This window comes from Panthera onca, chromosome B2 (genome assembly GCF_046562875.1).
Source record: "Panthera onca isolate mPanOnc1 chromosome B2, mPanOnc1 haplotype 2, whole genome shotgun sequence".
NCBI classification, from domain to species: domain Eukaryota; kingdom Metazoa; phylum Chordata; class Mammalia; order Carnivora; family Felidae; genus Panthera; species Panthera onca.
In genome coordinates this window covers 2,179,060-2,199,600 of record NC_138343.1, presented here as the reverse complement: position 1 = coordinate 2,199,600, position 20,541 = coordinate 2,179,060, and the positions used below count along the sequence as shown (strand labels likewise).

The following is a 20,541-nucleotide window of genomic DNA, read 5'->3' as shown; positions in this document are numbered from 1 at the left end:
TCCTTCTTCATTTTTTTTTTTTTAAGCTTATGACATAACCCACAGAAGAGTCAATATCCCAATATACCTGTTTCCAAATTCAGGTAACGCTCAATGTTCTTGTAGTCAGCATTTCTTCTTGTCTGAGCTGAATCGTGGGTTTTTAAAAAAATGTTTATTTATTTATTTTGAGAGAGAGAGAGCATGAGCAGGAGGGGGACAGAGGGAGAGGGAGATAGCATCTCAATCAGACTCTGTGGTGCTTCATTGTCAAGGGGCTCGGTCCCACGAACTGTGAAATCATGACCTAAGCTGAAATCAAAAGTCTGATGCTTAACCGGCTGAGCCACCCACGTGCCCCAAGAATAACATATTTGAACTGTATTCCAGTTAAAGGGAAGCTGGGAATTTGTGGCCATTATATAGTTTGTTGGAAAAGTTTGTACTGAGGACTCTGGAAGTGAGGTGTGTAGAAGAGAGTGATCAGGATTTTGAGCAGATTTGCTTCATGCTGCTGCTCTTAATGATAACAGACTTATTGGATATTCAGAAGAAGTCAACATAAAGGATGAAGCTTGTGTTTATTTAATGACCCGAGATGGCTAGGTTGAGGAGACCAACCGAAGAAATATATAGAGCTATAGTTTTGGAGTTAAAACGCATCACAGAATTTACATTAACATTCAAGATACTTTCCTACTGCTGTAATTAAAATAAACAATGAGGTTTTGGGGGCGCCTGGGTGGCTAAGTGTCTGACTTCTGCTCAGGTCATGATCTCAAGGTTCGTGAGTTCAAGCCCCACCTCAGGTTCTCTGCTGTCAGTACAGAGCCTGCCTCATCTTCTCTGTCCCCCTCTCTCTGCCCCTCCCGGGCTAGCACACATGCTGTCTCTCTCTCTAAAATAAAAATTAAAAATATTTATTAAATAATGAGGTTCTGTTAAAAACAAAACACACATAATTTATGCAATACTATCATTCTGGTTGGCATGATAAAATTGATGGATGACTAGCTGTACTAATAATTATACTCTTTTGTACAAATAAAGCCAATTTATTTTGGACAGATTTTGTATTACCACTAAAAATCCAAAAAAAAAAACCTCTGTAGCAAAAAACAAAAGGAAGGAAGGAAAGGAGGAAGAAAGAAAGCAGAAGGAAAAAAGGTAGGAAGGAAAGAAGGAAGGGAGGAAGGAAGAAGGAAAGTCTATCAATGTATAGGGGCCTGGACAAATAAATTGCAGTCTCTGTGCTTGATGTTCTCAGCCACCAAATGAGTCGGACCTACACGACCAATAAAGAGATCTAAGATACCTGAAGTGAAAACGTTAAAATAAGTGATTAAAAAAACCCCTAAATGTAAAATAGCTTAATGCCTGTCTATGCAGCTGCACGTGAGAAAGATCGGAAGTATACACGCAAATCCCCAGCGAACCATGACAGCGGCGATCCCAGGGTAGGGGGACCGTAGTGACAGTATGGGATTTCACCTTTTACTTGGTTAATTTTGGCGTTGCCTGAGGTTTTTTAAAAACCACAGGTAATATATTCTTTAAAAAAAAAAAAAAAAAAAGTTTTAAAAATAAGTGTCGTCAAGTTAATGACCTAGGATTCCTGCGCTTCAGTTTAAAACCTGCGCGGGGCGCACCTGCGGCCGCAGCTCCAACCACGTGAGCCGCGGGGAGGCTGGCGGCGGGCGGCGGGCGGCGAGACGCGGGATCCTAGAGCGGCCCGGAAGTGCCTCGGCCCCGGGCGCCCCCCGCGGCCGGCAGCCCCCTCGGTGCGGCGCATTGTTCCGGCCGGCGCGCTCCCGCAGACGCCGCGTCGGCGCTCTCCGTCTCCCTGCAGCGTCCAGCTCCCGTGAGTCGGCGCCGGGAACCCGGGCGGGCGTGGCTGGGGGGGTGGGGGGCGGGTTGCGGAAGGCGGGTCTCCGCCCGGGGAGGGGACGTCGCGCGGGCAGGGCCTGGGAAGGCCGCGAGGCTCGAGGGCCGCCACTGGCATGACGGCCGCAGGCTGGACTCGGCGGGAACGGCCTGGGCGGCCGGCCTCGGGGGCGGGGGAGGCAAGCACCGGTGTAAGATGTCACACCCTCTCCTTTCGGTTCCGAAGCCGGTGAAGGGGCTTGGAGCGGACTGGCTTTCAGGCGCAGAACGTGCCCGTTGCCCTTCCGCTTCCTTTAGCCTCGCGATCCTCGCGCCCTGGAGCGCACCTGCGGCGTTGGGAGCCCTGCCTCCCTCCCGCCCGAACCCCGGATCCGCATCCGTCCCCGCATACCCCTCCGTCCCAAGATCCGCATCTGTTCCTGGATCCTCCTCCGTCTCCGGATTCCCCTCCGTGCTGGGATCCCCATACACCCCGGGTTTCCATACACCCTGGCTCCGCAGCCGTCCCCGATTCCCACCTGGATCCCCCTCCACCCCAGATCCCCGTCCCTCCCCGGATCTCCATCCACCCAGGATTCCATTCCCTGGACGTCCTGTCCACCCCTCCTGTCTTCCTTCCCCTCCCCCCGTCCCCCCCCCCCCCCCCCCCCCCCCCCCCCCCGCCTGTCCAGCTGGAACTCAGCTGCGGGGCGGCACTTCCAGGTGATTGAGAGGCGCAGCCTGGCTGCGAGCAGACCGCTTCCCCCAGGGCCTGTCCTCACAGAGGGTTTGACCTTAGGCAACCTCACATCGTGGTTGTCACCAAACCTCAGAGGGTGACGTGAGCCTTAAATGTGGTCTCGTAGCCGAAAGCGTGTTGTGGACTGCAGCGCAGCGCTGTTACTCTCAGTTTAATAAAGTTTTCAATAAATTTAGCTCAAAGGACAACAACCTGAAATGGAATGGTTGTTTTCAAGATTGTTTTGAAACTCTAGCAAAGAGTCCAATGAGAGCTCATTCATTTATCAAAGATAAGAGCAGTATTTTCATCTATTCTTTCTCTGATTTGACTTTGAAAAAACGAGTCTGAACTTTTTAACAATTCCGAGTGAATTGTGTGGTCCCTCTTTTCTCCATGAGCTCTGTAAGGTATTTTTATTGCTATTTCTTTACATTGAGAAACTGAGATTGAAGGACGATAAGAAATTGGCTGAAAGTCACTCAATCAGTAAATTGGTAAATGTTAGAACCATAATAGAATCCAGTTCTGTTTAACTTGAAAGCCTGTGATTTTTGCACATTATGACCTTATGTTTTCCATTATTCCCATCCTTTGGTCACCAAATGACTTTACTTTCAGTGAAGAGGCTTGGGGTCTATGACAGTTGCTTATGGTATCAGTGCCCATCTCTAGCTGTTGTCATTCTTCTATATAAACAGTGATTTTTACTGCTCAAGAGGGAACTTCTCAAGGTGCTTCTAAAACACGACTCCAGCTGGAGGGTGCTTTGTAAACTATTCAAAGTCAGGATGAATACAGACTCAAAGGAGGTTTTGCCCATGGATGTACACGGTCCTGAGGCTTGGGAAGAACTGACCGTGAAGGTGGAGACGGAAAGTCGCCTCCAGATGCAGGAATCCAGACTGAAACGTAGCAGTCCCCTGGCGAGGGAAGTCTTCCGAACGCGCTTTCGACAGCTGTGTTACCAGGAAACTCCTGGGCCCAGGGAGGCTCTCACCCAGCTCCGAGAGCTGTGCCGCCAGTGGTTGAGGCCTCATGCCAGCACGAAGGAGCAGATCCTGGAGCTGCTGGTGCTGGAGCAGTTCCTGACCATCCTGCCCAAGGAGCTCCAGGCCTGGGTGCAGGAGCACTGTCCAGAGAGCGGGGAAGAGGCTGTGATTCTGCTGGAGGATCTGGAGAAGGAGCTCGATGAACCACAACTTGAGGTAGGAAGGGAGATTTGCAGGGAAAAAGTGTATGTGTGTCATCAAGGACCCTTGGATCCCTTGTTTTGTATCCCCTTCACTGACTCTGACACTGACTCTGCTTCCTGCTGCTTTCTGGGAAGGGTTTCTTTAGACAGTTAACTTCTTCAGAAGTCAAATGTCACCTCTCTGTTTCCAGATGGTAGCCTACGGACAGGGACGAGAAGTCTGCTCTAGAGAGACGGTGCCTCTAGGCGAGCAGACGTCACTGAGCCTTCCGTCCCAGCCCGAGGAGCCCCAGCTCCCGCGTGACACTGCCCAAGAGTCCCACCCTACTGGAGAGACAGGTGAGGGATAGGACTTTTCTGGTGTTGAACACATCCCCTCTTGTCAAGCAAAAACAAATGAAAAGTCCAGACCTGGGGAACCAGGGGCTCAGAAGTCCCTTTACCAGGTAAGGTCAGCGCTACAGCTGCTGAGGGCCCAGCGTCCTCACTTTGTCCCCTTCCCTGCGTTCAGGCTTCCCCTGTGCACTATCCTGTCATCTCTCTGGTATTCTGGCACGTGGTACCTTAGGAAGACTTTCAGGAATCACCGTGGAGGGCAGCTTTAGGGAATGGGTATGATACATTCAAATCATGGCTTTGCGTTTTAGAAGCTGCTTGTACGTGGGCAGGTTTATTTAACCATTTGGTCTCAGCTCCCTCATCTCCAAAATGGGGTTGATAATAGCATTGCCTTAGTTTGCTTGGGCTGTTGTAATAGAATGACACACACTGGGTGGCTGAAACAGAAATTCATTTGATCACAGTTCTTGAGGCTGGATCTCCAAGATCAAGATACGAGCAGGCTTGGTTTCTGGTGAGACCTGCCTTCCTGGGTTGTTGATGGCCACCTTCTCGCTTTGTTCTCACACATGCCTTTCTCTGTATACGTTCCTGTTGGAAGAGAGAAAGAAAGTTCTGGTGCTGTTACCTCTTATAAGGACATTAGTCCTATTAGATTAGGGCCCCACTCTTCTTTTTTTTTTTTTTTTTTTAATGTTTATCTACTTTTTGAGAGAGAGATTGACAGAGTGTGAGCAGGGGAGGGGCAGAGAGAGAGAGAGAGAGGAAGACACAGAATCTGAAGCAGGCTCCAGGCTCTGAGCTGTCAGCACGGTGCCTGACGCGGGGCTCGAACCCACGAACCGTGAGATCATGACCTGAGCTGAAGTCCAACGCTTAACCGACTGAGCCACCCAGGCGCCCCATTTAGGGCCCCACTCTTAATTACCCTAATTAATTTCCTAAAAGGCCCCATTTTTAAATATAGTTAGGGCTTCAACATGTGACTCTAGGGGGAGGGAGACAACACAATTCAGTCTAACAAGTACGTACCATAGAAGGTAGTTGCGAGCACAGAGCAGACCACTGATGAAAAGCACTTGGCAGGCATTTTGCTTAGTATATGGTAGCTGTTCTTCCAGGTCCCCGTTGCCCATTTGGGCTTACGTTTGCAGTATAAAGGGGTGAGGAAGGGGTGGGGAACGCGCAGTGGGTGGCAGACTGGGCGGGGGAATCCAGTGGAATCAGTCTGGCATTTCCTGGTGTGTAATTCAGTGGCGGGTGCAGGCCTGGGCGCTGGGGGCTGTGCCAGCTGTTGTCCTGTTCGAGCTCTCCCTGTCACAGCTGGCTCAGCTTCTGTCTGATTTCTCACCAGGACAGCGTAGCCTCTGCCGGACTATTTGTTAACTTTCTTTTTTTTTTTTTTTTAATTTTTTTTTTCAACGTTTTTTATTTATTTTTGGGACAGAGAGAGACAGAGCATGAACGGGGGAGGGGCAGAGAGAGAGGGAGACACAGAATCGGAAACAGGCTCCAGGCTCCGAGCCATCAGCCCAGAGCCGGACGCGGGGCTCGAACTCACGGACCGTGAGATCGTGACCTGGCTGAAGTCGGACGCTTAACCGACTGCGCCACCCAGGCGCCCCGCCAAGTCGGACTCTTAACCAACTGAGCCACCCAGGTGCCCCTGTTAACTTTCTAACAGTCAGTCTGCAGTGGCGTCTGCTGTTTGCATTTTCACTTCATCAAAGCCACAACTTGTCTTGCCTCTCTGCTTCCTGCCTCTATTTCGTCTACCCTAGCAGTCATGTAGTTATCATGGATTTCTGCCACTTGAAACATATCTCTTCATTTTAAAATATTTTTTTTCTTAGTAAATGTGCTCTGCAGACCTTCCTCTGGCTCCAGTGACCTCATCAGATTAAATTCCTTTGATTTCATTTTCCTCTTTTATGAACATCTTCCCAGTCAATTCCTTTGTTTCTTTCTCCTCTCCATGAACTTGGACTTTTTATTTTCCAGGCATGTTTCCCTTTCTTCTCCCTTCAGGAAGCACATCTGAGGAAGTCCATCCTCTCATCCAACCATTCCTCCATCCGTCTCTGCATCCCTTCATCCCTCTCTCCCATCCTCCCGTCCATCTATCCATCCATCCCTGCCTCCATCCCTTCGTCTATCCATCCTTCCTTCCACCCCTCCTTCCTCCCATCCATCCATCCCCTCTTCCTTCCTTTCTCCCTCCCTTCCTTCCATCCACCCCTTTATCCATCCTTCCTTCCTTCCTTCCTTCCCTCCCTCCCTCCCTCCCTCCCTCCCTCTCTCCTTCCACCCATCCTTCCATCCTCTCATCCATCCATTCCTCCATCCGTCTCTCTATCCCTTCATCCCTCTCTCCCATCCTCCCATCCATCTATCCATCCATCCATCCTCTCATTCATCCATCCATCCCTGCCTCCATCCCTTCATCTATCCATCCTTCCTTCCACCCCTCCTTCCTCCCATCCATCCATCCCCTCTTCCTTCCTTTCTCCCTCCCTTCCTTCCATCCACCCCTTTATCCATCCTTCCTTCCTTCCTTCCTTCCTTCCTTCCTTCCTTCCTTCCCTCCCTCCCTCCCTCCCTCTCTCCTTCCACCCATCCTTCCATCCTCTCATCCATCCATTCCTCCATCCGTCTCTCTATCCCTTCATCCCTCTCTCCCATCCTCCCATCCATCTATCCATCCATCCATCCTCTCATTCATCCATCCATCCCTGCCTCCATCCCTTCATCTATCCATCCTTCCTTCCACCCCTCCTTCCTCCCATCCATCCATCCCCTCTTCCTTCCTTTCTCCCTCCCTTCCTTCCATCCACCCCTTTATCCATCCTTCCTTCCTTCCTTCCTTCCCTCCCTCCCTCCCTCCCTCTCTCCTTCCACCCATCCTTCCATCCTCTCATCCATCCATTCCTCCATCCGTCTCTCTATCCCTTCATCCCTCTCTCCCATCCTCCCATCCATCTATCCATCCATCCCTGCCTCCATCCCTTCGTCTATCCATCCTTCCTTCCACCCCTCCTTCCTCCCATCCATCCATCCATCCATCCCCTCTTCCTTCCTTTCTCCCTCCCTTCCTTCCATCCACCCCTTTATCCTTCCTTCCTTCCTTCCTTCCTTCCTTCCTTCCTTCCTTCCCTCCCTCCCTCCCTCCCTCTCTCCTTCCACCCATCCTTCCATCCTCTCATCCATCCATTCCTCCATCCATCTCTATCCCTTCATCCCTCTCTCCCATCCTCCCATCCATCTATCCATCCATCCATCCTCTCATTCATCCATCCATCCCTGCATCCATCCCTTCATCTATCCATCCTTCCTTCCACCCCTCCTTCCTCCCATCCATCCCCTCTTCCTTCCTTTCTCCCTCCCTCCCTCCCTCCCTCTCTCCCTCCCTCCCTCTCTCTCCTTCCACCCATCCTTCCATCCTCTCATCCATCCATTCCTCCATCCGTCTCTCTATCCCTTCATCCCTCTCTCCCATCCTCCCATCCATCTATCCATCCATCCATCCTCTCATTCATCCATCCATCCCTGCCTCCATCCCTTCATCTATCCATCCTTCCTTCCACCCCTCCTTCCTCCCATCCATCCCCTCTTCCTTCCTTTCTCCCTCCCTCCCTCCCTCCCTCCCTCTCTCCCTCCCTCCCTCTCTCTCCTTCCACCCATCCTTCCATCCTCTCATCCATCCATTCCTCCATCCGTCTCTCTATCCCTTCATCCCTCTCTCCCATCCTCCCATCCATCTATCCATCCATCCATCCTCTCATTCATCCATCCATCCCTGCCTCCATCCCTTCATCTATCCATCCTTCCTTCCACCCCTCCTTCCTCCCATCCATCCATCCCCTCTTCCTTCCTTTCTCCCTCCCTTCCTTCCATCCACCCCTTTATCCATCCTTCCTTCCTTCCTTCCTTCCTTCCCTCCCTCCCTCCCTCCCTCTCTCCTTCCACCCATCCTTCCATCCTCTCATCCATCCATTCCTCCATCCGTCTCTCTATCCCTTCATCCCTCTCTCCCATCCTCCCATCCATTTATCCATCCATCCATCCTCTCATTCATCCATCCATCCCTGCCTCCATCCCTTCATCTATCCATCCTTCCTTCCACCCCTCCTTCCTCCCATCCATCCATCCCCTCTTCCTTCCTTTCTCCCTCCCTTCCTTCCATCCACCCCTTTATCCATCCTTCCTTCCTTCCTTCCTTCCCTCCCTCCCTCCCTCCCTCTCTCCTTCCACCCATCCTTCCATCCTCTCATCCATCCATTCCTCCATCCGTCTCTCTATCCCTTCATCCCTCTCTCCATCCTCCCATCCATCTATCCATCCATCCATCCTCTCATTCATCCATCCATCCCTGCATCCATCCCTTCATCTATCCATCCTTCCTTCCACCCCTCCTTCCTCCCATCCATCCATCCCTCTTCCTTCCTTTCTCCCTCCCTTCCTTCCATCCACCCCTTTATCTATCCTTCCTTCCTTCCTTCCTTCCTTCCTTCCTTCCTTCCTTCCCTCCTTCCCTCCCTCTCTCCCTCCACCCATCCTTCCATCCTCTCCTCCATCCATCCCTTCATCCAGTCATTCATTAAGCATTTGCCATGGCCATAGGAGAGTACGCAGAGGACATCTACAGATCAAAAAGTTCTCTTCTAGGACTGTCAGCGCAGGTATATGTTGTACATGTAGGAAAAGCCAGTTTTGTTAAGCAACATAGTAAGTGTTTGAGATTACAAGGACCAAAAACCAACGTCCAGCTCTTCAATCTTTTTAAATTAAGCTGCATTTAAGGTTACTGTGTAGTACTGAGTTTGCTTTTCTTTCAGAATTCATGCTGATAGTAAAAAATCCCAATAATATAGGAGTTTGTATATAGTAAAACATGAAAGTTCTCCGAATTTTATTCCCCAGGAGTAGCCACACTTGTTAAATTGTTGTGTATTTTCCAGGCTTTTTCTATGTACGTGTAGAGTCTGTCTAGCTACAGGTCTACCTTTTGTCATGCAGTTTGTTAAAGAGGTGGTGTAATAACCCCAAATAAAGAGGTGCGTTCGGGTGATACCACATGTGACAGTGCCTTGTAAGTCACGGAGGGCTGTGTAAGTGCTAATTATGAAAAAGGTGAGAAATGTCTTTGCTTTCATTCCACCCGGTTTCCTTGTGTATCTCAACTATAAATATGAAGTTTGGGCAGAGGGTAGTACTGATCCCATTTGTGGTCCGTTTCTTCTCTGCAGACACATTTCTGTTTTCCACACCTGTTGTCCTCCCCCAGCTAAAAGGAGCAGGAGAACCGTGGTCTGACAACAGAGGAGCCCTACAAGGCGCCTGTTCTGGTGCGTGAGCGACAGTACAATTGGATGGGGGAGAAAAAGCCGGATGTTTTGGCAAAAGGACGGGGGTTGGTGGGTGTTTTCCTGAGACTTTTCTGGGTTGCAAGGTGGAAATCTGTTGGTTCACAAGGTCCTTGGGAGCTTCCCAGGTGTCACCTGAGGCTGCCCCTTATGTGGGGGGCAGGAAGAGACCAGAGAAAGGGGGTGGATGGCAGTTTTAATAAGCAAAGGAGGCTTGTCCTGGGCATGGCAAAATGCGTAGATCTCGGCACCCGCCCACACATTTTACAAGTTTATGTAGAGGCTTTACCTGACTGCAGTCATGCGTGCTGTCCAGGTAGTCACTGTCCTTGGGGCAGCTTTTGGGAGCGGGGCAGGCAGCCAGAGCTCACGTTTCAAGTTCAGGGGAGGGGGTGAGGAGCTTTCGATTGTCCAGATCCAGCTCATGGGTCGGTTGGCTGTCTCGTAGTCTCGATGGCTTCCCCCAGCAGTCATGCCCAGGGAACCTGAGACGTCCTGAAGATTCCACTGGGCTGTGCTCTGCTGTCTAGACAATTTGGGTCTGTGTGTCTCCATTCCTGTCTTCAATTCCTTCAAGTCCGATTGGGTTGGTTGGACAAGTGTCCGGTGTGGGCCAGTTCCATCGGGTGCCGTGTGCCTCCCGTGCCCATGCCTGGGCCGGTCACTTGAGGCCACAGCAGCAGGCTCGGTTTCAGTCCTTTGTTTTTTATTCATTCAACAAATATTTATTGAATAACTGCCATGTGCCAGCCATGACCCAAGGAATAAAACAAAAAGATCCCACTGTCATGGAGATTAGACTGTGGGATGGGGGAAACACATAGCACACAGATGGGGTGGCGATGCCGCGTGTCAGACGGTGGTCAGTGCTGTGCACCAGGCCGGGACTGGAGCGAGTCGGGGGCATCGAGGGCGCCGTGGGTGTGGCAGGCCAACCGCAGCCCTGAGTACAGGAACCAAGAAGGTGGGAACTGAGCAAACTCTAGCTGTTGTCTGAGCCTAGAGCTTTCCAGGCAGAGTGTGGAGCCAGTAAGGGCCTTGTGCTGGGACACACCTGGGATGTGCCTGGAGCCCACTGGGACAGGCCAGGTCATACCTGGGACGTGCGGGGACGCACCTGGGATGTCGCGGATCTGACGGTTGTAGTACTTACTGTCCGATGCCCCCAGAAGAGTGGGAGCACTTGTTCCATAAAGGAAAGAATGAGTACGTGGTCTCCTTGAGGCTCCGCACCCAAATCGGGGAGGGGTTCTAGGGGAAAACTAGGAGAAGGCACCCTGACGTTGAGCTGCTCTCCCCATGAAGAAGCCTAAGGAGTCCTCTCCAGGCCCCTGCCCTGTCAGGAAGGACTGAGCCACATTCTGCCGGAGGGCAGCCTTCCCTGTTACTTGGAGGGAGGCTTCCGCACTGGCCCTTCTGTTTCCAAGCTCCTCTCTGCTCTGTGACCTGGGATCACACCAGGTGGAAGCAGTCTGCGGTTTCACGCGCACAGGGACCCTCCCGTGGGGTCGGAGCAGGTGACGCTTGCCTGGTCTCTTGTGTTTCAGATGGAACGAGCATGGCTGAGGACAGAGAAGTGGTGCCGAGGAAAGACTGTCCCAAGATAGCGGAGTCCCGCGGGGAAGTCCTTTCCGCACAGACCTGGGAGGAGGCACGCGGGGGTCCCGGGCCTGGACCCGGCTGGGCAGAGGGGCGCCGGGGCGGCCCCCCGGGGCGGGGATGGCACACATGTGACGAGTGCGGCAAGACCTTTGCCCAGAATTCGGGCCTCACCCGCCACCGCAGGGTGCACACGGGCGAGAGGCCCTACGCGTGCGGCGAGTGCGGGAAGGCGTTCAGCCGCAGCTCGGGGCTGTTCAATCACCGCGGCATCCACGACGCGCACCGGCGGTACCGCTGCCGGGAGTGCGGGAAGGCCTTCAGCCAGAGCGCCGGCCTCATCCAGCACCAGCGCAGCCACCGGCCCGAGCGGCCGCACCGCTGCGCCCAGTGCGGGAAGAGCTACGGCCGGCGCTCCTTCCTCCTGGAGCACGAGCGCAGCCACACCGGGGAGAGGCCGCACCGCTGCGCCCGCTGCGGGAAGGACTTCACCCGCCAGTGCAACCTCATCCGCCACCAGAAGACTCACGCGGCCACGGGGCCGCGGTGACCCCGGGGCGCGCCTGTCCCGGGTCAGGGGCCCGGCCCCGGGGAGGGGAAGGCCAGGAAGCGTCGTCTTATCGCCCCCTCCTCGCGCTTTGGAGCAGACGCTGAGCCGTGGTCTGGGCAAATCCGAAGAGGAAGCTTTGGGTGTTTGCACCTGCTGCTTCCGCGCCCTGGTTCTCCCCCTCCCCACCCTGCTTCGCCCCGTCCCCACCCTGCTTCACCCTGTACTCACCCTTCTTGTTTACTCAGATGGCAGCTGCTGAACCTTCCTAGTAATGGAATAAACGGCGCTGCCAGGCCGATATGCCTGAAACACGTGCGTCCCTGTTTAATTCCATAAGGTCACATAGAGCCCTGCTGATGTTTTATGATACGTGGGTCTTCAGTGTCCCCAGGGCCAGTTCCTCTGCGCTCACTCCTTGTCCACCCCACCGCTTCCCGTGATGCGCTCAGTGTGCCCTTGGAACAGGGGCCACCGTGTGCGTGTGCGGGGTCTACCTACCCGCAAGGGGCGGGGACACTGCACTGTCCTTGTCCCTTGTATGGATGCAGACGGGAAGACTCAAGTCCAGGCTGGGAGTCAAGGTTGAAAACCTGGACCTTTATTGTGGAATAATTTGAGCTCCTGAAAACGGTAGAGTTTTCACATGCTCTTAACTGGGTTCCCTAGTGTTGACATCTAACATCACGTAGTTAAACCCCTGGCTTCAGACTTTATCTTTATCCTCAGTCTGTTGGGGTGTTGTGCTGCATGTTGGCAGTCTCTGGTCACCCGGAACCCCCTTGGTGCCTGTCCATCGTCAGCACCACAGGTCACTCGTATCCCGAGTCCAGGGTCAGGCCAGGGAATTGGATCATGAGCCATGTAACGTGCTTTTAAAACAACCCTCTTAGATCTCCTGAGTCCTTCTTTTCTGTCGCTTGGCTCGGTCCGGAGAAAGATTCCCCCCTGAACATGTTGGGGTTTTCCTACGGTTCCACAGCTGGTGCAGTGGTTCGGCAGCAGCTCAGAGGACAGCTGTGTGGCCTTGAGTGTCTGCCTTCCAGGGAGCTGCCTTCCCGGGGACGTGTCCTTGTGGGGAGACGAGGCTCCCCTGGTCAGGGCGGAACAGACCCGAGGCTTGCGGCTCCCTTATTCCCTCTTATGATTTCTCCACCAAGGCTGCAGCCCCATCTCTCTCCTTCGATCCGCTAGAGCGGACGTCCCCCAGGCACAGGAGCAGTGCCCTCAGTTGGCCAGGGCAGCAGCCGGCCCTGGAATTGGGGATTCTGTCCTTTACCTCCAAGGGAGAATTTCAGTCAGAAGTGGAGCACAGTGGTGACCCCCATGTCCTTAGCACCAGCTTCCACGGTTATGACGCGGGGCACATTCTGTCTGTGTACACCTTCTCCACTTCCTCTGGGGGAGCTGGAGGAAGACTTACAATGTAGAGGTCGGTCAGGCTGAGATCCTTAAGTGGCTCTTATGACTGAGCCCCTTCTCAGTCCAAGTCTCCCTCTCCTTTCTTCTTGTTTCTTGGGAAGTTGGATTTTAAGTCAAAACTCTTACGAACAGTTTCCCATCACAGGGAGAGAAACTACCTAATGCAGATTCCACGAAGCACCAGCTTGAGCCATTTCCCTCACTCTGTCATGGAAGGTTCTACTTCTGAGAAGCCCAAGGTGAGTTTCCACATCATAGTAGGCTTGAAGGTAGGCCCTGGGATCATTTGGTAGAAATGTTAGCATGAAATACAGACATGGTCTGAGGGTTCGCTCCTGCTGATGATGTCAGTTGTCACAGAGTCTGCGGTCTTGTGTGAGTTCAGACTCAAAGATTCAACTATGAAAGTAGCCTGTCCCCATCCCTTGTTATGTCTGCAAACCACGTGGTGCAGCGGGGAGGTTGAGGACCAGGAGCCAGGGCCCCTGGGATGGAGTCTCAGTGGATCCTGGAAGGTGGGGCCTTGGATAAGTCTCCTGGATTGGATTTTTGAGAAGCAGAGCCTGGGCAGGGATTCAGGTTCGGGGGGGGGGGGGGGGGGTGGGTGGGTCACTCGGAGAAGTAACAGCAGGGAAAACGGGACATGGAGAAGGAAAGGGCTGAGCAGGATGTGGTCTCAGTCCAGCTTTAGCCTAATTTGGAGGAAGGGCCTCTTGAACAAAACTTACCTCGTGTGCCAGCACTCACCGATCGAGGGCTGCCCTCACGGCAGTGGGGATGGGCGCGCTGGCCGGGTGAAGGCCAGGGCACAGAACCACTGGCATCTGTGACTGTGCCCAGGCTCTCAGGGCCTGTTCCCGCCCCTTTGCAGGACTGTTCTGAGGAGCAGCAGACGGCAGTGGTACGGAAGGACACTGGGGTCCGTAAAGTACACGTCAGATAAGGAGAAGGTGACATGATTACTAAATGCGAACATGATACAGAAAAGGAGGGTTGGACAGCAGTGAGAGACTTCCTCGTAAGTTAAGGTTTTTGTGGGACTTTTTCTTTTACCTCAATTAAAAAAAAAAAAAAGATGTATTACAGACTGCTGTCACATGGGTTTAAAAGTAGATCAAGGGGCGCCTGGGTGGCTCAGTCGGTTGAGCGGCCGACTTTGGCTCAGGTCATGATCTCGAGGTCCGTGAGTTCGAGCCCCGCGTCGGGCTCTGTGCTGACAGCTCAGAGCCTGGAGCCCGTTTCGGATTCTGTGTCTCCCTCTCTCTGACCCTCCCCTGTTCATGCTCTGTCTCTCTCTGTCTCAAAAATAAATAAACGTTAAAAAATTAAAAAATAAATAAAAATAAAAATAAATAAATAAATAAAAGTAGATCAATACTGGGGCACCTGGGTGGCTCAGTCAGTTGAGTGTCCGATGTTGGCTCAGGTCATGATCTCACGGTTCATGGATTTGAATCCCACACCAGGCTCTGTGCTGACAGTGAAGGGCCTGCTTGAGATTCTGTCTCTCCTCTCTCTGCCCCTCTCCTGCTCTCTCAAAATAAATAAAAACATTAAAAAAAAAAAAATAAGGGGCATCTGGGTGGCTCAATCGGTTGAGCATCTGACTTTGGCTCAGGTCATGATCTCGTTTGTGGTCTGTGAGTTTGAGCCCTGAGTTGGGCTCTGTGCTGACACCTCTGAGCCTGGAGCCTGCTTCAGATTCTGTGTCTTCCTCTCTCTGCCCCTCCCCTGTTCACACTGTGGTTCTCTCTCTCTCTCAAAAATAAACTTTTTTTTTTTTTTTTTTTTTTTTTTTTTTTTTTTTAAGTAGATCAATATTTGCATCAGGGAGCTGAGAAAAAAGTAAAGACTTGTGTCTGGAGTACAATTCCTCGTTTCCCGCACATGCGGTTCAGCATTTAGTTCGTGTGGAACATAAATCTGCGACAGTTCGTCAACTGAATCCATCTAGGAATGCTCCCATCCCGACCTCTTTTGTCCCCTGCTCGCGTGTACCTGTCGAAGTCTGCTGGGGCTGCCATCACTATGCGGCGAGGTGGGGGGGGAGGCTGGAAGTTCAGGATGGGGATGCTTGCAGGGTGCCGTCCCTTCTGAGCCTCCTTTTGGCTCGTCTGCTGGCTGCATCTTGCTCTGTGCTCATGTGACCCCTTTTGTGTGGGGGGGGGGGTAGGGGGGATGGAGGGGGTAGGGAGAGAGACTGACCCAGAACAGACAGGCAGAGGCTGAGAGCAAGCTCTTCTGGTGTCTCTTCTTGAAAGGGCACTAATGCCACTAATCCCCACCCTCATGACCTTGCCTGACCCTAATTGTCTCCCAAAGGCCCCATCTCCAAATAACATCACACTGTGGGGTTCAGGCTTTTTTTTTTTAACTTTTAATTTATTTTGAGAGAGAGAGAGAGAGCATGAGTAGAGGAAGGGCAGAGAGAGAGAGGGAGAGAGAGAATCCTAAGCAGGCTTCATACTGTCAGTGCAGAGCCCGACGCAGGGCTCGATCTCATGAACTGAAATCTGAGATCATGACCTGAGCCAAAATCAAGAGTGGGAGTCTTAACTGACTGAGCCACCCAGGCGCCCCTGGGGTTAAGGCTTTAACAAGAATGGAAGGGGACACAGACATTCAGTCTGTAACACTGCCCCGCTGCCTCCAGGCACTGCTGTCTGCACATCTCTGTTTCTCCGGCTCTGCTTGAGAGCTAAACGTGCCTGTATTTTTACGTAACCCTGTCATTGTGACTAAGGAGTACTAAAGTACTTACTTCTTCTTTTGCTCATTTCTCTGACTTTGATGCACTAGCCAGTCTCTCCAGCACAGTGTGGAGCATAAATCATACCAATGGTCATCCTTACCTTATTCCTAGTTTTGAAGGATGCATCTAATGATTTGGCAAAAATCACATTTTCTCAGTGTTTCTGGTAATTATCCACATAACGTTAAGAATATTCACACCCATTCTTCATTTGCAAGAATTCTTTATCATGAATGATTTTCTGTTGTTAAAATATTGTTAACACATTTTCTCTTGTTAAAATACTGGTTTTTCAAGTTTAATTGTACCGTTGAAATTCTTCTACATCTTTGCTAAGTTTCTGTCTGTTTCATCTATTGCCTGCTGGGAGGGTGTGTTAAGACTTTGCTGTGGGAGGGGACTTACCCATTTCTCCTTGTGTTCTGTCAGTTTTGCTTTTTATAGAGGTCCAAGGATTGTGTGTCTTCTTGTGGAATTATTCCTTTAATGATTTTTTTTTCTCTCTAATAAGCTTATATTGCTGATACTAATGCAGCTGGTCTAAAATCATTTTTTTTTTTTTAAATTTTTTTTTAATGTTTTACTTATTTTTTTTTTTTTTAGTTTTTTTTTTTTTCAACGTTTTTAATTTTTTATTTTTGGGACAGAGAGAGACAGAGCATGAACGGGGGAGGGGCAGAGAGAGAGGGAGACACAGAATCGGAAGCAGGCTCCAGGCTCCGAGCCATCAGCCCAGAGCCTGACGCGGGGCTCGAACTCACGGACCGCGAGATCGTGACCTGGCTGAAGTCGGACGCTTAACCGACTGCGCCACCCAGGCGCCCCTAAAATCATTTTTTAATATTTACTTTTGAGAGAGTGAGAGAGTGCGTGTGTGCATGTGCATGAGTGGGGGAGGGGCAGAGATAGAGGGAAAGAGAGAGAATCCCAAGCAGGCTCCACACTGACAGTAGAGAGCCCAATGTGGGACTCCATCATGACCTGAGCCAAAGTTGAATGCTCAACCAACTGAGCTACCCAGGTGCCCTGGTCCAAAATCTTTCAGCGAATATTAGCCTAGTATCTCTTTCCCATCCTTTTTACTTTTACTTTTTCCCATCCTTTTTAAAAAAATTATTTCCTTCGAATAACCTGTGTACAGAATTAGATTAATTATAGTGCTTGATAGGAGTCATGGTCCACGAATGACTAACTACTTTATTAGTTTGGTAACTTAGGTAGTTAATTTAGTACTTAGCACTCCCTAACATGCCATTAAACACAAAACAAAACAAGACCTTGAAAAACACCTGTGTTATCTGGTCACTTGGTACCCCTCCCTCATCCCGTACCTCAATTTCCCAATTAAAGGAACATCATCTTAAATCCTGATTTTATAATTTCTTGCTTTCCTATTTTTATACTTTTACTACATATGTTTTCCTACTAACTAGAGTTTTTGTTTTAATTGATTTTAGTAACTCTGTAAAATTTCCTGTGTTCAATCTTGTCTTTTAACTCCTCAGTGTGATCCGGTTTTGTCTATTCTGATTGTCAGTTTATTTCTACCACCCAATTTTGTCTTTTCTGTTTTCCATGATTTTTAAAAAAATTTTCTCAGTTCCTGTTTTATGCTGCTTAGTTTGTATTTTCTTCTTTTTTCCCCCATTTACATGTTTGAAAATTACACATTTTTAGTCTTTATTTTTACTGGTTACGTGTAACATTTTAATATGCCCACCTGACTTGTGAGATTATGAAACTGATCTCTATCTGTGCCCTTCTCCATGATATTACCCAAAACCTGAATACCTCCTGTGAACCTGCTCCAGAAGTCCACACCACTGTGGATTAGTATTCTAGTTATGCTTGACCCCAAATTGACCTTGTCATTATAATTCTTGTTGTCACTGGGTTTTTAATAGTCAATGACTAATTAGGTTTTCATGTGTGTGTTTTAACAAGTTGATTTTACTCACTGAGGCTTCCTTGGAGATTCATTTCTCTTCTCACTGAAGCATGTCTTTTGGTGGTTTAGCGGTGGTGAGTTCCCTTCGGCTTTGTGTGAACATGCTTTCTTTCCACTCTCCCCCTTGAATGTTGGTTTCCATGTATTTGCAGTGACAGAGCCCCCATTCACTCAGTCTGTGTAGAAGGCTTACAGTTTTTCTCTTTCAGCGCTCTGAAGTGCTTCTTCCAACTTGAGATTTATGGCTTCCATCAAGTCGGGCAATTCTCAGTCAACATCTCTGTCCAAATTCTCTCTCAGGAAATACCTCCTCCTGGCTCTCCCGTTACATGTATGCATTGGGCGTTCTCCCGCTGTCTTCCAGGTTCCTCCTTCCCATTGTGTCTTGCTGATCTCTCTGTGATATATATCTTCAGATCAGTCATATAGTTTACGTATTCTCCACGAGCTCTATTTAATGTGCTGTTTACTGTATGTGATTTTCATCTCAATGCCTTTATATTTCATTTCCTGATGTTTTATATGATTCTTTTTCAGAACTGTCTCCTGGTAAAATACATTTTACCGTTTCCTTCAGATTATCATGTTATCTGAAGCTCTTAGGGAGCAGACTCTGCTATTCATTTCTACAGCCTTTTTCCAGGGTAAATGCTTACTCTGGTTTGTATTTTCTGCCATTGCTCATCCCCAGGAGGGATTCTTTTGATCGGTGGCAGCACCCTGTGTTGGAGGTTATGGAATTGTTGCTACGAGCTTGTTCTGTATTTACTTCTGCTAAATAACTCGAGGGTTTCCTGGACCCAAGACCATAGATACTGATTTCTGAATATATTAATTTTTGGAATTTCAGATTCCTGAAAAGCGGAGGTACTGTGAATTGTGATTACACTTTCTCACCTCCCCTCTTCTCTAATGGGCTTTAAACTTCCATCCAGAGGCTTAGGAGACAAGTCCTCTTAAGTCAGCAGCACAGTTGTTCTTGCTTCTTGTAGGGAGTCTCATTTCTAGTTTCTTTTTGTCTCTTTTTGTTGTGTTTTAACATGCATCCACAAATTCCCTGACACCCCTCCCTTCCAGAGGTAGAGTCTAATCCCATTCTCCTTGAGTGTGAGCTGAATTTATCCTCTGGTTCAGAGATTTTTTTTTTCCCTCACATGTGCTCAGTTTTCTAAGAAGCCCATCAAAAGCACTCTTCATTTTTGTTAACGGTGTTTTTCATCTCTAGCACTTTCTGGTTCTTTCCTAGGATTTCCATCTCTCTGCTGACATTGCCTATCTGTTCTTGCACACTGTCTGCTTTATCTGTTAGAGCCCTTAGCATATTTATCATAGTTATTTTAAATTTGTGGTCTGCCCATTCCAAACTTCCTGCCGTGTCTTGTTCTGATGCTTGCTTGCCTTTTCAAGCTGTGTTTTTTGCTGTTTGGTATGCCTTGTAATTTTTTTCTTGAAAGCTAGACAAGATGTACTGAGTAAAAAGGAAGTGCTGTAAATGTATACATATATTTTTTTAATGCTTATTTTTGAAAGAGAGACAACACGCGAGCAGGGGAAGGGCAGAGAGAGACTGGAGACACAGAATCCAAAGCAGGCTCCAGGCTCTGAGCTGTCAGCACAGAGCCCGACGCGGGGCTCAAACCCATGAACCGCGAGATCATGGCCTGAGCTGAAGTTGGACGCTTAGCCAACTGAGCCACACAGGCGCCCCAGGAAGTGCTATAAAATGGCCTCTAGCAATGTGGTTGTGATGTGTGGGAAGCATTCTGTTATTAAAAACAAAACAAGCCCCAAATGCAGTCACTTATGCTAAGTCCCACGTCACCAAACTGAGATGTAACTTAAATACAGTTCCGGCTCTCCTGGAAATGGAATATCAAATAAACTAGTCAATCAGGAATCACCTGGTCAGCACTAGTTAGGTAATATGCCTGGTAGATGCCTGTCATCCCCTAAAGGAAAGTGACCGTTCAAAACCAACCTGCTTTTTCTGCCCAGAGTAGCTCCCTTGTTCCCAGACCTTTCTTCCTTCAAGTCCTTGATTTTTACAGCTCCTCTCCATGCTTCTGTCTGATGGGTGCGATGCTGCGCAATTCATGAATTGCTGAAGCCAGCAAGATCTTTAAAATTTACTCAGTTGAATTTGGCTTTTTATTTTTATTTATTTTTAAATTTTGTTTAACGTTTGTTTATTTCTGAGACAGAGAGAGACAGAGCATGAGTGGGGGAGGGGCAGAGTGAGAGGGAGACACAGAATCCGAAGCAGGCTCCAGACTCTGAGCTGTCAGCACAGAGCCCAACGCGGGGCTCAAACCCACGAACTGTGAGATCATGACCTGAGCCGAAGTCGGTTGCTCAACCGACTGAGCCACCCAGGCACCCCGAATTTGGCTTTTTAATGCTAAAGTCCTTTGATTAGGTCTCAGTGAGTCTGTCTGGACTGAACTTCACAGGTATCTCTCAGTGTTCTCCTCTTAGATGGGATGCGGTAGTTAGAGTTGTTATTTCCCTTCTCCCACAAGGAAGGCTAGAGCGAGTGAAATTGGGTATTTCTCTTCCCCCAACCCAGTCAGGATCTGATAATACCCCAGAAGGTTAGGCTCTAGTTAACTAGTCTCCCCTGAAAGCAGGCCTGATTAAAAAGAACAGAGTGCTCTGTTTATTTAAAAATAGTTCCTTTTCCTCTCCTCCAGCTGGAAGCAAAAGGGGATTTTTCTCCAGTATTTACTGTGGGAACCTGGTTGAGCTCCTGGAGGTAGAACACATAGTGTTGTGCGGGCATCGCTATGACTGGAGGC

General features: G+C 49.8%; 1 protein-coding gene across 2 annotated transcripts; it reads left to right on the top strand.

Moving 5' to 3' along the window:
* The first annotated feature begins 1,726 nt into the window (after positions 1–1,726).
* ZSCAN9 (zinc finger and SCAN domain containing 9) lies at positions 1,727–11,936 on the top strand. Of its 2 annotated transcripts, XM_078446499.2 has the most exons (5): positions 1,727–1,840; positions 3,283–3,789; positions 3,968–4,115; positions 9,362–9,460; positions 11,026–11,936. In XM_078446499.2, the coding sequence occupies exons 2-5, from the start codon at positions 3,373–3,375 to the stop codon at positions 11,625–11,627; spliced, it is 1,266 nt and encodes a 421-aa protein (XP_078302625.1). In that variant the 5' UTR covers positions 1,727–1,840; positions 3,283–3,372; the 3' UTR covers positions 11,628–11,936. The 2 variants fall into 2 exon arrangements, with proteins under 2 accessions (XP_078302625.1, XP_078302627.1); XM_078446501.2 differs by lacking the exon at positions 9,362–9,460.
* Positions 11,937–20,541: the final 8,605 nt, after the last annotated feature.